Source organism: Paralichthys olivaceus, chromosome 16, assembly GCF_024713975.1.
Source record: "Paralichthys olivaceus isolate ysfri-2021 chromosome 16, ASM2471397v2, whole genome shotgun sequence".
In the NCBI taxonomy this organism is placed as follows: domain Eukaryota; kingdom Metazoa; phylum Chordata; class Actinopteri; order Pleuronectiformes; family Paralichthyidae; genus Paralichthys; species Paralichthys olivaceus.
In genome coordinates, this window is record NC_091108.1 from 4,708,444 (window position 1) to 4,723,127 (window position 14,684).

At 42.0% G+C, this 14,684-nt stretch overlaps 1 protein-coding gene across 3 annotated transcripts in view; it reads right to left on the minus strand.

The window, feature by feature from the left end:
* Positions 1-14,684, minus strand: part of LOC109642004 (receptor-type tyrosine-protein phosphatase mu-like) — a 145,595-nt gene that overhangs the window by 55,617 nt on the left and 75,294 nt on the right. For all 3 annotated transcript variants that reach the window (XM_069510827.1, XM_069510828.1, XM_069510825.1), the window contains exons 11-14: positions 10,984-11,292; positions 9,485-9,594; positions 4,893-5,094; positions 4,205-4,307 (exon numbers count right to left, since the gene is read on the minus strand). In XM_069510827.1, coding sequence (XP_069366928.1) covers positions 4,205-4,307; positions 4,893-5,094; positions 9,485-9,594; positions 10,984-11,292 — 724 coding nt within the window. The remainder of the gene's footprint in view (positions 1-4,204; positions 4,308-4,892; positions 5,095-9,484; positions 9,595-10,983; positions 11,293-14,684) is intronic.

Below are 14,684 nucleotides of genomic sequence, written 5' to 3' on the forward strand. Positions count from 1 at the left end.
TATGCCTATATGTCTGATTTAAGAGCGGTTGTAAGTAACACACTTCTCCTGACCCAGCATCCGTCCTCCTCGCCTGTATATTCTTACTCTATATTTCCCCGGTGTCCGTTAAGCTATAAAGCAAACAAATTGGAAGGTGCCATAGATTACATTCACCATTAAATCGTAAAAAGCATCGAGTTGTGTCACGTTTATGCACAGCTATTAGCGTTTCTAATTCCGTGATCAAAGAAAGTTAGTGCTTATTTTAGAACTGTAGAAAATCACTTAACTGATTTCAGGCCACGGTTGAGCACAGAAAATCTGCTGCTAGGTGGAAGAAACAACACTGGAACTCGATTTCCTCAATATGCTTCGAACACCAGAGGAGACAGCCGTATTTTATATCTTTTTTTTCTGTTTATGTACGTGTGTGTGGGTTTGCTCAAGGCAAAGGTTATGGCAGGAAAAGAGAGAAGAGCTGATTTAGTGGTTTGAATGATAAGGGAAGCATCTCAAATCATTTTATTTCTGCAGAAGCATGTAAACATTTATTTTGATGCTCCGGAGCGAGGAGGCGTATTCTGGCCCTGACGAGGGGCCATTGCAAACATTAGTTTAACGCGACGTGACTGATAGACAGTTCACTAATCCTCTTAAAGGAACAGTGTCCCCTCTGGTAAAAACTGTTCCCGGCTACGCACGGCGTCCCCAGAGATTAGAAGCCAAATCCAAGTTGGAAATGTTATCCTGATTAGCCATTACACAAATATGACATACTGCCTGCCTCCTTCAGCAGTGACAACGTCTGCCCAGATCCATCTGAAATATGATTTGACTCCGGCGTCACTGCAGGATGCCGAAGCGAAACGGACATTTGTCGTCTGTTATGTCGTGTTTTTTTCATGAAGCGGCACTATCATGTCATCTTCCAGTGCACTCCCCTTCCTGCGTTACAGCAAAACATCTGCTGTTTGAAACTCAAATGTCTGGAGCTCTATTACCTCCCAAACCCAATCAGCGTGCAAGATTGCCTTATCAAATCACGCTCCATGCTGCTCTGCAGCGTTCTCCCTTGTCAAATCTCTATTTCATAGGGGCTTTAAAACTGATTTCATAAAGCATTCAATTTTCAAAATGAGCTACCCACCACTTCAGAGTAGCGATGGCTACTTCTGCAGCGTGAGCGGATCTAACTGCGGTGTGAAATTTAAGTTCTCGATAGACAAAATGCAAACTCTTCCATCACGAGTTGAAGTTTCGTGACTTCGGGGACTCTCTTTCCAGGCTCCGAACATTTAGGAAAACATCCCTTTATTCGAGGCTTCACCGAGCATGTCACTTAGTCATGCGTCTCAACTCTCTAACCCCAAAAAAAGAGATTAGAGATGTTGTTGCTCTGGGAATTCAAATGACTACGTTTATCATTATTGGCCAGACAGCCGATCCCAACGGTCCGCCTAACTCCGCTCTGTTGAATGGGTGCTACTTTATAGTCACCTTAAATTTTCAAAGGCATCGCGTGTCACTCGAGGTGGAGGTGGAAAACACCTTCAAAAGCTTGCCCTATCTCGCCCGGGCCCCGCATCGTAATCTCCCCCCTGTTTGCCACCTCTGCCAGCTCCTTTCTTTTGCAATTCATATTTCTTGAAACATCTGGCCAATGCATGAAGGCAGAACACTGGCCTTTCTGTCCCGAGAGACTGAAGATGAGTGTGGAGGTGGAGAATATGTGTGTGTACATGAAAACCTCCAAAGTTTAGATGCGGAGAGGCTCTGCTGTGATCAAAGAATGCCTGAATTAGCTGTGAGGTGCGGTTGTGCCATGTCCTGAACTTTACTGATACATTCTTTTAATGGATAAACTTGAAAGACTCATTCAACGTACACAGGGGGATCCTTAAAACTAAATGTCAGTATCAAAACACACCATTTTCTCTTTATTTAACAAGCACCTAGCGTATATCCATCGATCTAAGAAATCCACAGATCTCTGTCTGTCTGTCTGTCTGTGGCTCACATATCTCCAGAACCGTTCATCTTATCGTTTTCACTCGTGACATGTGAGTTGTTAATGGCTCAAGAAAAGTGCAGTTTAAATGTGGTGTGATTGAGACACGTGGCGAAGTCAATATCTCACTCTTATCCTCCTCTGGAGCTGCATTCCTGCGTGGATAACAGTGGACGTTTAGGCTACAAACATATATACGTGAAAATCACGGCGTTAAATGTGAAAGTTTGGGCTTACGTTTTAAGAATCCATTTATTTCAATTGTATTGGATTTGGCCTTTAATGCACAAAATAGGCAACCAGTGCTCTGCAGCAGGGGTGGCTGGGACTCGTCAACATAGGTGACGCCCTTAATTAACGACAACCGCATGTTCTTAACAAAGGAGAGTGGTTCTTCAGTCCTGGGTTCTGTGTACTGAGTGGAGCTGCAGTAAACTTTGAATAAACAGGTGAACAGCTCTTTGTGCAGCAGCGGTGGTGGTGGTGCAGCTTCTGCGGAGTTTCAGAGTTTCAGAAAGAAAACTGCAATAGAATGATATCATGAGTTAATGTCTCAGCTCACTCACACAGAATGAAGTGGGTCTCAAACTAGAGTTTACATCTCTGAAGACTAATCTCTTTCATCTGCTCCTGAGGTGAGCATGCTTTCCAACAATAAACAAACGAGGAGCCCGGCGTGCTAATTAATGGCAGCTCCGATTCACGACACTCTGTTAATTATAATTAAGGCTTTGTAATTAGCCCACAGAAAGAATGGCAGTCAGAGTAAGGCCTTCTGAATCGTACCTGTGAGGAGATTAAAAAAACGATCGCTCTGTACGTCTTTCCTGCTCAGGCCCCTCCGATCGGTGCTGCAGCGTTAATCTGGGCAGCTGCACGTGTGGCAAACATGAGCTGACAAGCCTGACTAAAGATCTGCGGCCTGTTATCTTCAACAGGACTCAGATGAGTTGATAGGGTAAAATTGAGTTTTACAAGTGTTTATCGCTGCTCACGTGAAGAAGTTAACTCACTCTCCCCGGGCCCCCGGTGGCTGAAAGCACAAGCTGTCATTGGCCGTGAACATAAACTGGTAATGGCGTCGTAACTCGTAAAATGGGCCTTTTCTAAATATTGGAATGGTCCTTTTAGTAGTAAACCACCACCTCCCACTGCTGTGCATGGACAAGATCATGATCCCTCACTGGCTTCCCACTGCCACTTGTTTTTGATGGGGATTTCTTGTCAAATGCTTTTTTATATTAGTTTAGAAAAACAATATTAAACACTTACATCCTTTCCTGCATTCTTTTAAAAGATATCCAGTCATTACTTCAGACAAGGAGGTTTTTCCACATGTCCGTAGGTTTACACAAAAGATATTGATTCAATGGGGCATTTACATTTTGGTGTGGACGTGGACAAAGGGATCCAGGATCTTTTCTGTCTTTCTTTAACATTGGACATGTGAGCATAGTGATTTATGACTGTGTTTAGTTTTGTGGAGAATAAAACAGAATCAAAATAAAATATATTGTGGTTTCTTCAGGGGACTGTGGGGGTCTGAGATCTGGTAACTGTAAACACCACAGCATCCGATTCCCAGGATTTTATACTCATTAAACATTCCAGTAACACTGTCATCCTGTTTCTTCACCAATTTATCAGCTTGTTCCTGCTTCCAGCTCCTAATACTGACCAACACAGAGATGATCAAACCGGCCCGTCTGCTGCTCGTGGATTTAAATCCAAATGATGACTTTTGGCATTTAAACAGAACAGCTGTATAATGACTAATAAATGCAACATCAAGCAGGCAGGATTCTCCCAGAAGCCTGTGGTGGGGTGAGCGGCCCGCTACATAAAAGACATGTAAAGGCAAGAGATCCTGAAGTCGGCCTCAGCTGCACCGGAGCTTTGTTCTCATCTTCAAAGCCTCGGCTTCTTTTTCACAGGATCAAAATCCACAAACAAATAAAGCTCGGAGAATCTGATTCATTCAGAAAGAGACAGAATTCCCCGGTAACTTTCCTCGACGGGGAGGCATTGATAAACACGGGCTCTTTGATAATTTTTGTTGCTGATGCTGGTTCTTGGTGTTTTAATACATTGTTTTGTTGTTTTTAAGTCTGCACTGTGTGTGTGTGTGTGTGTGTGTGTGTGTGTGTGTGTGTGTGTGTGTGTGTGTGTGTGTGTGTGTTTGTGTGTATGTGCATCCTTGTTGTGGCAGCGTACCTCACTGGTGCACCTCTGCTCTGGGCAGGTTTCAGCAGTACAGTCACTGTGCTGTCTGTCTGGTTCAGAGACGTCTCCTGATCGTACGCCGGCATGGAGGGAGCTGAGGAGAAAACCAAACACGGGGAGGGGGGGGGGTTACAACACTGCACTGTCAAAGAAACACAGCTCGGTCTTGGTCAACAACTAGTTTTATGGTTTTTCTTGCCTTGTGAGTCATTCAGCTGAGCAATAAATATGAAAAAAAAAAAAAAAGCAATCCCAGTTTTCTCACTTTTACACCGAGCACTTTTTGCCTTTATAGCAGCATAATTTAATCATTAAGTGGAGCAATAAGAGAGGAGCCGAAAGACAGTCTTCACATACATCAGGATAAAAACTGGAGAGAGCGAGAAAAATCACCACAAACTTGCCTGATCGTCATCATCTAAATCACTTCCAGTTTTCATTATATACAAGCAGCCATGGTTAATGGAGATTAAAACCAGAAGTCATAAATGTAAGGACCTGGATATTTGAGCTTTTTGTTGTGTCTTTAAACGTCTTGATAGCATTAAACAAAAAGGATATCAGTAAAGAAAAAAGCAGCCGTATCAAACTTTCAACTACAAGCACTTCATATTCCATTCACACGTTTTAAATACTTGTTCAACATCGTCCTCGCTCTAGCTCTGTTGCCTCCACTGACCTGAAATCTTGGTGGTGAACTGGGTGATGACCGGGGGCCCGTAGCCCTTGGCTGTGCTGCCGCGCAGGGTGAAGGAGTACGTGGAGCCCGGGTAGAGGCCTGTGAACATGTGGGTGGTCTCGTTGCCGAGCTTCACTACCTTCCCACTCTGGTTGGAGAGGTCCAGCTCGGGGTCAAAGGAGCTGACCGCCTTGTAGGAGATCTAGGGGGGGGAAGGAAAGGCATATTCTGATGGTGGCCACAGGTTCTCCACATTTAGCTCTGCAGCTGAGATCAGTGTAGATTGTGTTCAATATGATAAAAGCGTTTTTTTATGATGGAGGCATCTTTCTGCACTATGTTTAGTAAGGTCAAAATTTTATGATTTGATTATGAGACAGTCTTATGATGTATTTCTTCAGCTTATAATAAATCAATTAAATAATAATCCAACCATAAGAGCTAATAGTTTTCCTATATTGTCGCATATCATGTTGTGAAGCCAAACAGATGAGGATTTAAGATGTCACTTTCAAACCATTATGACAAAGAAAAAAAACAAAGACCAAATATTTCTTCATGCATATCTAAAATAAAAGAAATACAGATGTCTGTTAAAGGCTCACATTGACCAAATATTTCAGTGCAACAATAAATCAGTTGGGCTCTAATACAAAACATAAATTTGATGTTTAATACACTGTCATATTAACATCAGACGTTTTTATATTAGAGACCTATTATGCAGTTATTGTCATTTTATTCCTTATCTTCAGTGTATTTACTGCATTTGTCATTTACATTGGTTTAGCTCTCATTTCATCCAGACTTGTTGTTTTCCACTTGCCACAATTGTAAAGCACTTTTCGTTTTAATGTGCTATATAAATAAATTGGCTCGACTTGACGTAAAAAACACAGACCTGGAAGCAGTTACACTCCCTCTGAATGTAACTGGCGAAACAAATGGTATATAAATGTTATTTCTAGATGCCGCAAAACAATATTTGAAATGTCATTCATTCAGACAAGAAGTTCCACATTTGCGTGTGAGCTTCTGAGTTCATGTCAACAAGACATTACCAGAATTAGTGAGGTACAAAAGAAGTGTGGAGTGGGTCTGTCGAGTAGCAGGGGTTAGGATTGATCTGTAAAAGCTGAGGTGCACAGATTTCAATCGAAGCTGATGCAAGCCCAAGTTTTCACGGAGTACAGAAATTCTCTTAATGTATTCCCTCTCCATTAATAAACACAGGCAGGTCTGGAGGGAAGCATTAAGGTGAGTGTTTTTGCTAATATCCATTTTGAATAACTCCAACGTCCCAGTCTAAGAAAATGCCTCTGCTCATAAAAAGGAAACCTCCATTATAATTCCAATTAAGAAACACAAAGGGAGTTTGGAGTGGTGCATAATTTGTGTCCATCAAGTTCTGAAATGCTTCGATGGCTTCTCATTTAGTCTTTGTCTGTGAAATGAGTATGTGATGCCAAATCCTATATCATAACATTTCAGGGAGAGGAATTTAAAAATGACTTGTCAACACTGGGCACACGGACAGCTTTTTAAAATTATAATGGAACTGACCGGAAAAAAATCCTGAATATTTGAGCAAATTAATTTGGACTTGGCTGTAACCATTACTGGACCTGATGGATGAAGCTTCTTTTTTTTAATTTTAAATCACAGTGGTTGACATTTTTCTTGTAATGTCAAATTTATGAGGTGTTCATAAAATATAAATGGCTGAATAAACTCCAGCAATTTTACCTGCGATAAAAAGAATAGTGCTAAATAACTGGTAGATGATTCAGTGATTCTTTTATTTGACTCCTTTTATTTGCAGAGGAGTTTAAACCTTCTTGGGCAGAACTACAGTAAATATTAGTGATCTAAATTCAAAGTGATTTGAATAGGCAGCAGGTTTTCATAAGAACAGCAATGTTACTTAAAAGCACCTTTTGTTTTTTGAAAAATAAACAACAAATGCTACTTCAGAATTAATTGTTGCAACTAAATATGGATGATGAAGAGGAAATAAATGAAAAAAAATGCTGTTCATTCCTTTCAAGCTGCTGCCTCACGTCTGTCTGGAAAGTTGTCAATTAAATGGCATTCACAGAGCCTGGTCAAAAAGGAACGGAGCTGAAATCTCTTTGATATCAGGCCTTGTCAGGCATTTCACTCAGAGTCCTTTGATAATGTCAATTCAAAGCAAGGTCCTGACTTTTGAGAAGTAACTTCTGGGGGAATATCAGTAGAATACATCGCGGCTTGGTGCTTTTCTTTTACCAGACTGTAGCGGAGAGAGGGGGAGACACCTGGAGCAAGCTTCTGGCACGTTAAGATTTATTTCTCATCTGTCTCCCCCTTTAAGACAAGATGATGTGAATATTGATACTCTGTCTTACTCTAGAATGAAATCTGTGCTTAGAGAAATAAATCTGTAATCATGCTTTGAAAAATACTACAATGTCTTCTGGACCTGTAGGTATAGTGCAAGGGCTTTGCAGACACAGGAGTAAATGCTGCAGCATGTAAATACTAGGAAGAGCACATCAGCCATTTCATCACCATATTTGTTACCGTACAGCAACTAAATAAAGTTCACCTCCATAAAAACACTTATTTTGATTCACAAAATACAGATATTATCCACATCAGCAGCAAAATGCACCTGATCATAGATATTAGCACGTTACTTCATAAAGTAAGAGCAGTTTACCTTGTGGGAAAACGCCCTTTCTCACTATGTTACAGAAATCCACCTCCTGATCTGGATCAGCAACAACATTTACTGGGTTCTTCCCCCACCCATGACACATCCCTTCACCAAGTTTCATGGTAATCAGTTTAGTATTCTGGGGGAAATATTGCACATAAACAAACAATCGCGAATGAAAACTAGTAACACCCTGCAGTGGGTATATTCCTCAAAGTGAAACACGTGCCTCAACATAAATATGAGTGAATTTGACGAAGCAGCAATGCAAACCACACCATTTACTGTGAAATGCTTTTAGGTGTAGCATGAATTTTTTAAAAGATAAACAGCTGAAACATGCTTCTCTAAGAGTGATTGAGTGCGCGCTAAACCTACCATTTTACACACACTGTTTCCATACTCATGCTGTGATTGTAATGCATCTGCGGCGCCAGAAGAATATCTCGTTCATATTTCAATCACCTCAGTCACCTGATGTCAGGGCAGCAGATAGAGCAACAAGCCTTTACTATTCAATCAGCTCCCCCTGTATGAGAAACAGCCCTGTCAATGATTTCTAACCTAGTCAAAACACCAAGCGTGAGCAAACGGCGACAAGAGGGAGAATCAACAGAGGAGAATCAATCTGTGGAAAAGGCTGCAGGATTACTTCCACCTTAAGCTGGTTAAGATCAATGTGTATATATATCGTGTGTGGAGACTGTTTCTATTATTCAAGGCTCAGTGCAGCTCCCAGTGTGGAGCCTTGAGTCAACATTTACTTGGTGCCGGATGGTGATGTGTGTTTGAGGTGTGTTACAGGGTTTTTTTTAGAGGTCACACACGTGTCAAAGGACAGATGGTGACGGCAGCTCGTAGTTGGCCCTTTGCTGGGACACGTTAAGAGTGGTAGTTCATACAGTAGGATCAAACAATGACTATAACACTGAAGATGGATGACACTTCTCTACTTCCTCCCACAATCCAAAAATGAAACCAAGACATCTGCGATCCGGAGAATGTGTGACAGTGATCAGGAGATGGAGGAACAGGTATTTAGTCATAAACCAGAGAAGTGGTGATAGTAAGAGTTTGACCTGATGATGGTGATGGAGGAAAAATGAGGAAATCAGTGAAAGTTATAACAATAAATAATGCAGGAGACTTTAAATAAAACTAACCTACTGGGACACTGGCATCATCACTACAGTCCGACAGCATGACTGAAAATATTATGGCAGCATTTGAATTTCAGTCATATCACTGAACGATCATATATATCACAATATAGCTTATACATAGAGAGAGAGAAAGCTTAAGTCAAGGATGGAATGTAAAAATAGAGGACACTTGAACGTTCCCAGGTAGCTGCCGACATTATGGAAATACTTTTATATTGAGAGGATTTATTTTATGATGTGTTTTGCTGGAGGACTGTAACATGAGAACTACGAAGGATTTTCTCTCTCTTTAGTCTGAAAATAGGATTGTAACCCTGATGTAAATCTAAGCCTGAAAACGATCCTGACCATGTGTTGTTTGTGTTGATCTGACAGAATACATTTCCTTGGGATGCTGGAGTAAAGCTGGTGTCATTAATAATCGCGGTATATAATATCACTTTACCACTTGGTTCTTCTAAGAACAGGCGGATGCAAAAAGACAAAAAAAAAAAAAAAAAAATCCCGAGCCTTAGCACAACAAAGCGATTCACATGATAAAAAAGAATCAATTTGAACATTTCTCTGGCAGCTCTATGCACTGATGCTGCCCATCACCGTGGAAAAAAAGGACTCAACACAATCCTCCGAGATGGTGGAATAAAACAGCTTAACGCTGGAAGTCGGTCTGTTTACCTCTGGAAACACTGATCAATATCTCGAACATTTTGCAAACCAGCGTGCTGGTGTACCTCAAACTGAGTGATGATCCCGTAGGTCTGCGCCGGTTCCCTCCACTTCAGGATGATCTTCTCCTCGTAGGCACTGCCCTGAATGGAGTCCAGAGGAACAGCCCCTGGCACTGTGGGAAATTGTCACAGACACATTTGTTTCTAGAAAACTGTCGGCGATGCTGTAATTTTCAAGGTAGAAATACAATGAAGAAGTCTGAACAGTAAGATTTCTTTGGCGTGCATTGATATTCTCCCCATCTGTTGTTTGCCAATTGAAAATGTTGTAAACCGAAGTTGGATAAAAGCCAATGCTACTTGTAATTTACCCAACTTATGCTGCTGTGCATAACACGATCAATACGTTTGCTTTTCAAGGACACATAGTCATGAGCCAACATTGGACACATCTTAATAAGAATCTGTGACTTTATTTAAAGCCACTGTTACTGAGAACACATTTTAAAACATGTTTCTTTCAGCAAACCTGAAAACTTCTCACATAAACCACAATCTGTGACAACTATGAACGACTCACACCAAGGGAATAGTTGGAATTTTAATCTTTCCACAATGTTTACATGTGCCGAGATACAGAAATGTGGTCCTCCAGCCCCTCATGTGAATTGCTTTCATTCTGTAACTGAAACAGAATGATCGGAGATGTCTATTTTTTTTTTCTTTATCTTCATGAATGCAACTACAGCTTCACCGTGTCTGAACACTTTTTCCCACGGGAGCCTAAACACACAGATCTGCAGACAAACACGCAGAAATACACAGCAGTCAGAGAGTGAGAAACAGTTGCCACTTTCAAGTTTTCAACCAGAGGTATCTGAGCCAGACATGACAAGACTCTCTTTTCGTCAGCTGCATGAGCCCGTTTGTTATCTGGCGGCCGGGGGTTCCTTGAGACTTCTGTAGAGTTCATTTCCTGTGTCTGCTGAGGCAACACACAGGATCTTTCATCTTTGAGGAGGTGAAACACCTCTACAACACAGAGCCGCGCTGCCCGACTTCTGTGCTCTCCTGAAAAAACATCCCCAACGTGTCTGTATTTTGATATTTTAATAATAAATATATGAATAAATTAGTTTTGCCACTGTTGGTGAGTATAACAGTTATTTTGCTTGTTTCTCCTCTAAACAGGTAAAAACAGCTAAAATTAAAAAGGAAGATTTTTAAATAATGTCTCATTTGAGTGTGATGGTTTGAAATCAGCAAAACTACATTATTATAGATCCTTGATGCATATTTCTAAGATCATGATATTACTTACTATGACACCATCTTGGTGTTTTGACAGTAATTAACACAATCTTACAGTAATGAATTAATATTAATACACAAATGAATAAACACATAAAGTGTGTATGTTATTATTGTTAAGAAACATGTCAGGTCATGTTTGACTTCTTATTGTATTTATTTTTTCTCCATACTCTTGAAGATGTAATTGATTGTTTGTGTACATATACCTTGACTTATATTTCCACAAAGTAAACCACCATCACACTCACCATCCTCATCCGTCTGAACCTCAAGCTCCGTGCTCTCCTTGACCCCCTCTGGGTTGCGGAGCACCAGCTTGACACTGAGGTTGGTGAAGGGCGTCAGGTTGTGGATGGTGTGCTGTGGATCTCGGCTCTGCGTGTCGTAACACACCTCCTCCCTGGTCTCCTCCTTGCCAGCCACCCTGGAGCGGTACTGGACCGTCAGGTTGTAGCTGTGGCAACGGGTCACATTGTAGCCCAGAGGCTCCCAGCGCACGGTCACCTGCTTGGACTGGATGTCCACCACCTCCAGCTTTCGTGGGCCGTGCATGGGCTCTGGCGGGATGGACAGAGGAGAGAGGAGCGTGAGCATACATCAAAAAAAGCAATTAGGCCGCGTGAAAAGGCAGGTAGCACAAGATAATTTCAATAAAATCAAGGAAATGAATGAGGTCTATGCCAGGGCACAGAGAAGGTGGTAAAAAGTGTACCACTAGATTTTCCTTAACACTTGAGACCCACTCAATAATTTTATTCATATAGAAAAACTATTTCCTGTGTTTGGACCTGCTATTTCCAGAAAATGATTTTAAATTTCAAAGCCGCAGCCTGATACTGAACATTCCCACATGCCGCCACCGTCGCTAACTCTGTGTCACAGCAGCTTCACACACCAACACACCACAGGTCTGTTGGTGGACACCCTCAGCAGGAGGTGCATCATCCCTTCAGAGTGTGTCTTTCCTCTGCTCCTTCTTCCATGTCCTCTCTTCTCTTTTCCATCTCACCCAGTGGCGCTCAGCTATTAGTGCCACACTGATACAGACTCAGCCGGCCTGTCAATCCAGGCAGGACACAACCCCCGCTGCCATGCTATCACCTCTAATCACATACACTGTGTCTCCTCGCCTTTTCTCCTCTACCTTCTCCATTTTTTCCTTCTATCTCCTCCCATCCTTCCATCTCCGTTCTCTATTTCCTCTCTCTCTGTCCACCTCTTTTTCTGTGGCTCCCCCATTTCTATTTCCCGCTCTATCTCCCTCTTTGTCCTCTGTCTGCTTTCCCCCCCACCGTCTATTTTCCCCTCATGCTCTCTCTCCCTCTCCTTTCCTTTCCTACGGGTGGAAAACAGCCCAAGCACAAGGTAATGGGATCAATTTCCATTCCAGGTTAAATTCGCAGTCCATTTCTCTGGAACTTAACACTTTACCACCTATTAGGAAGAGCCAGGGCTCAATTTCCCCGTTCCCCAGGAGACACAGTCCAGCAATTCAGAGGCAGCCGCGGCGGCCATGTTTAACATTCTGGAGGTGCATGGGGAGGGGAGCACTGGCCTGAAGCTCCGGTGTGTTGCTCATTTCTACAGACGTTGCAAAGGACATGACAAACTAGCCACAAATCTGCAAACCACACCGTCGCCCACCGCTGAAGTGAAGCCCCTATATTCCTTGTATGTCCAGCGGACACTCACTGAAGTGTAAAGGGCACAAATATTCAGCAATCCTTTCATTTGTCTCTGACATGAATATAAGACGATATTCAGTGTGGTGCTTCAGAAATCCTGCAAGACAAAAAGGAATAGTTTTCAGGAAATTGGGTCATGACATGTGACATGACAGAAGCTTGTACGAGTTAGGAGGGATAATGCGAGGGAAACAGTGAGAGAGATAAAAAAAAAAAGGCACCTGCTCGTTGAATGAAAGACGGAACACTATCAGATTTCACGAGGAGTGACAACAGATGTGATCGTTCTGCGCTTTCATAACGCAGATGAAATAGAATTATAAGGGACTGAAAGAGGCAGAGGAAAGGGGTGTTGAAGACGGATGGGGGGGAAGGGTTAGCAACCTGGGGCGTACAATTGGTGAAGCATATATACGAAGATCTAAAAATGATAACGTGTGAGTGGAAAATGGAAAATCATCTCTAACTAAAGGGAACAAATAAAAATGAGGTTCTCTTTAAGAAGGATTTGCTCGTATACATCTTTGCAGACTGCAACAAAGCACCAACATCCTCCTCCGTCATTCAGCTTTACAAATGTTTAAACAATAGTTCATATATTGTTATCTGACTGGCCAGAGGTCATTAGGATTCAATGTCATTTGGATTTTTCCAAAACTGGGGCAAAATCGATAAATGATTCCAGTGACTAGACGGTGCCAGAACCAGTCTACGATAAGAAGAGCTTTTTCATTGCAAATTGGACGTTGAATTTGGCTGTAAACAGTTTAAAGAATGCTTAACAAACATAAATAAGTGCAGAACAGTGTGTTGCCACCTGTGGAGCTTAGGCACTGAAATCTGTGATGTAATCCGGCCCAGTAGGTTAAAGTCTAAAAGTCTAACGGCCGTGAACAGCAGTGTTCGATCGCCACCGGATTTCAGTTCCCATCTGATGTGTTCAGCATGACGTCATGCAATCAGACACAAAGCATTCATCTGCTTTTAAATGTTTTCAGATGCTTAATTACGTTTGTCGTATTCCTCCCTTCACACGGAATCGTTTTTAAAACATTTGCTGCATGTCCCGGTGTCAGAATCCTCTCATGTGCCACACTTTCAGTCGTTAAGCTTTAGGCATTTGGTTGTTGCGTCCGCTCGAGTTGGAGGTAGCTTTGGTAACGTTTTGTGCTGCTAGAGCCATGTAGGGAGTGTGTTGCCACCAGAGTAAAGTGTAACGTAACTAGGACCGCGCAGTGATGTAAATGTTGCCTGTAAGCAGGGGAACTATTTCATTTCAGAGTTTGGGCCCCGCAAAAGCTCTCTCTGAAATGTTGGTATGTCAGACATGAACCTTCAAAGTGATTAGCTGGGTGTAACATTCAGATTGAGTGTTAACAGAAAATAATCAGCCCAGCTCCACTGTTCTTGCAAACTATGTGGATAAATGTAATAATTCTCAAAGTCATCTTCCATTTTATTCCAATTAAATCAAGGCAAAAAATGAGATTCTGATGCAGAACTGGGAAGGATTGAAGGAGAACGGGCCTTTTTTCACCTCGGTTGCAATGTTGGGAAGAGTCATCCAGAAAATAGAAGTTTAAAATGCCCTTTATTTGCGGAACTATCTGTTGGCCGCACTCAGTAGGCAACGGTTACACTAAAAGCCCGGAGAATTGCAGGGTGGCCAGGCACAGAAATCAAATTAAACCAGATGCTCTCAAAGTGACAAATGCACCAAAGTGTGAATCTCAAGCAGACGTGCATGAGCGGCTGGGAGGGAAGTCTCATTTCTGGGGAGGCATTCAAGGAGAATGTCACACTCGCCTCACTCCATCTTTGTGGAGCATCACAGATCCACAGGTCCACAGCTCCCCGGTTCTAGCCAAAGGAAAGATGCCAACAAGAATAGGAAGCAATTTCATTTTAGGGACACGTGCCAAATAAGGAAGGAGAAAAATTCAGAGAGGAGGAAAGTATTTTTTCATATATAAATATACATTTGTCTTTTATTGACGTTAGGCAAGAACATCAGATGTTTTTTGTTGGTATAATCACAAAGAATATTGGCTGTTTGGTAAATAGCTCTTATGATTATTCTATAGCCTCTCCCTGGAGTTTTGTGAAGAAAAGGCTAATTGTTTGTTGCCCCATTGGCTCCCTGTAGAGCAAATGCCAGCTGTCTGAGGGAGGCAGTAAAATGTGAGGATCTGTGGCGGACGTCCAATCACAACTTGTACCCCATGACTCAGAATGACATCATCTGTTTGCATGAACAACAAGGT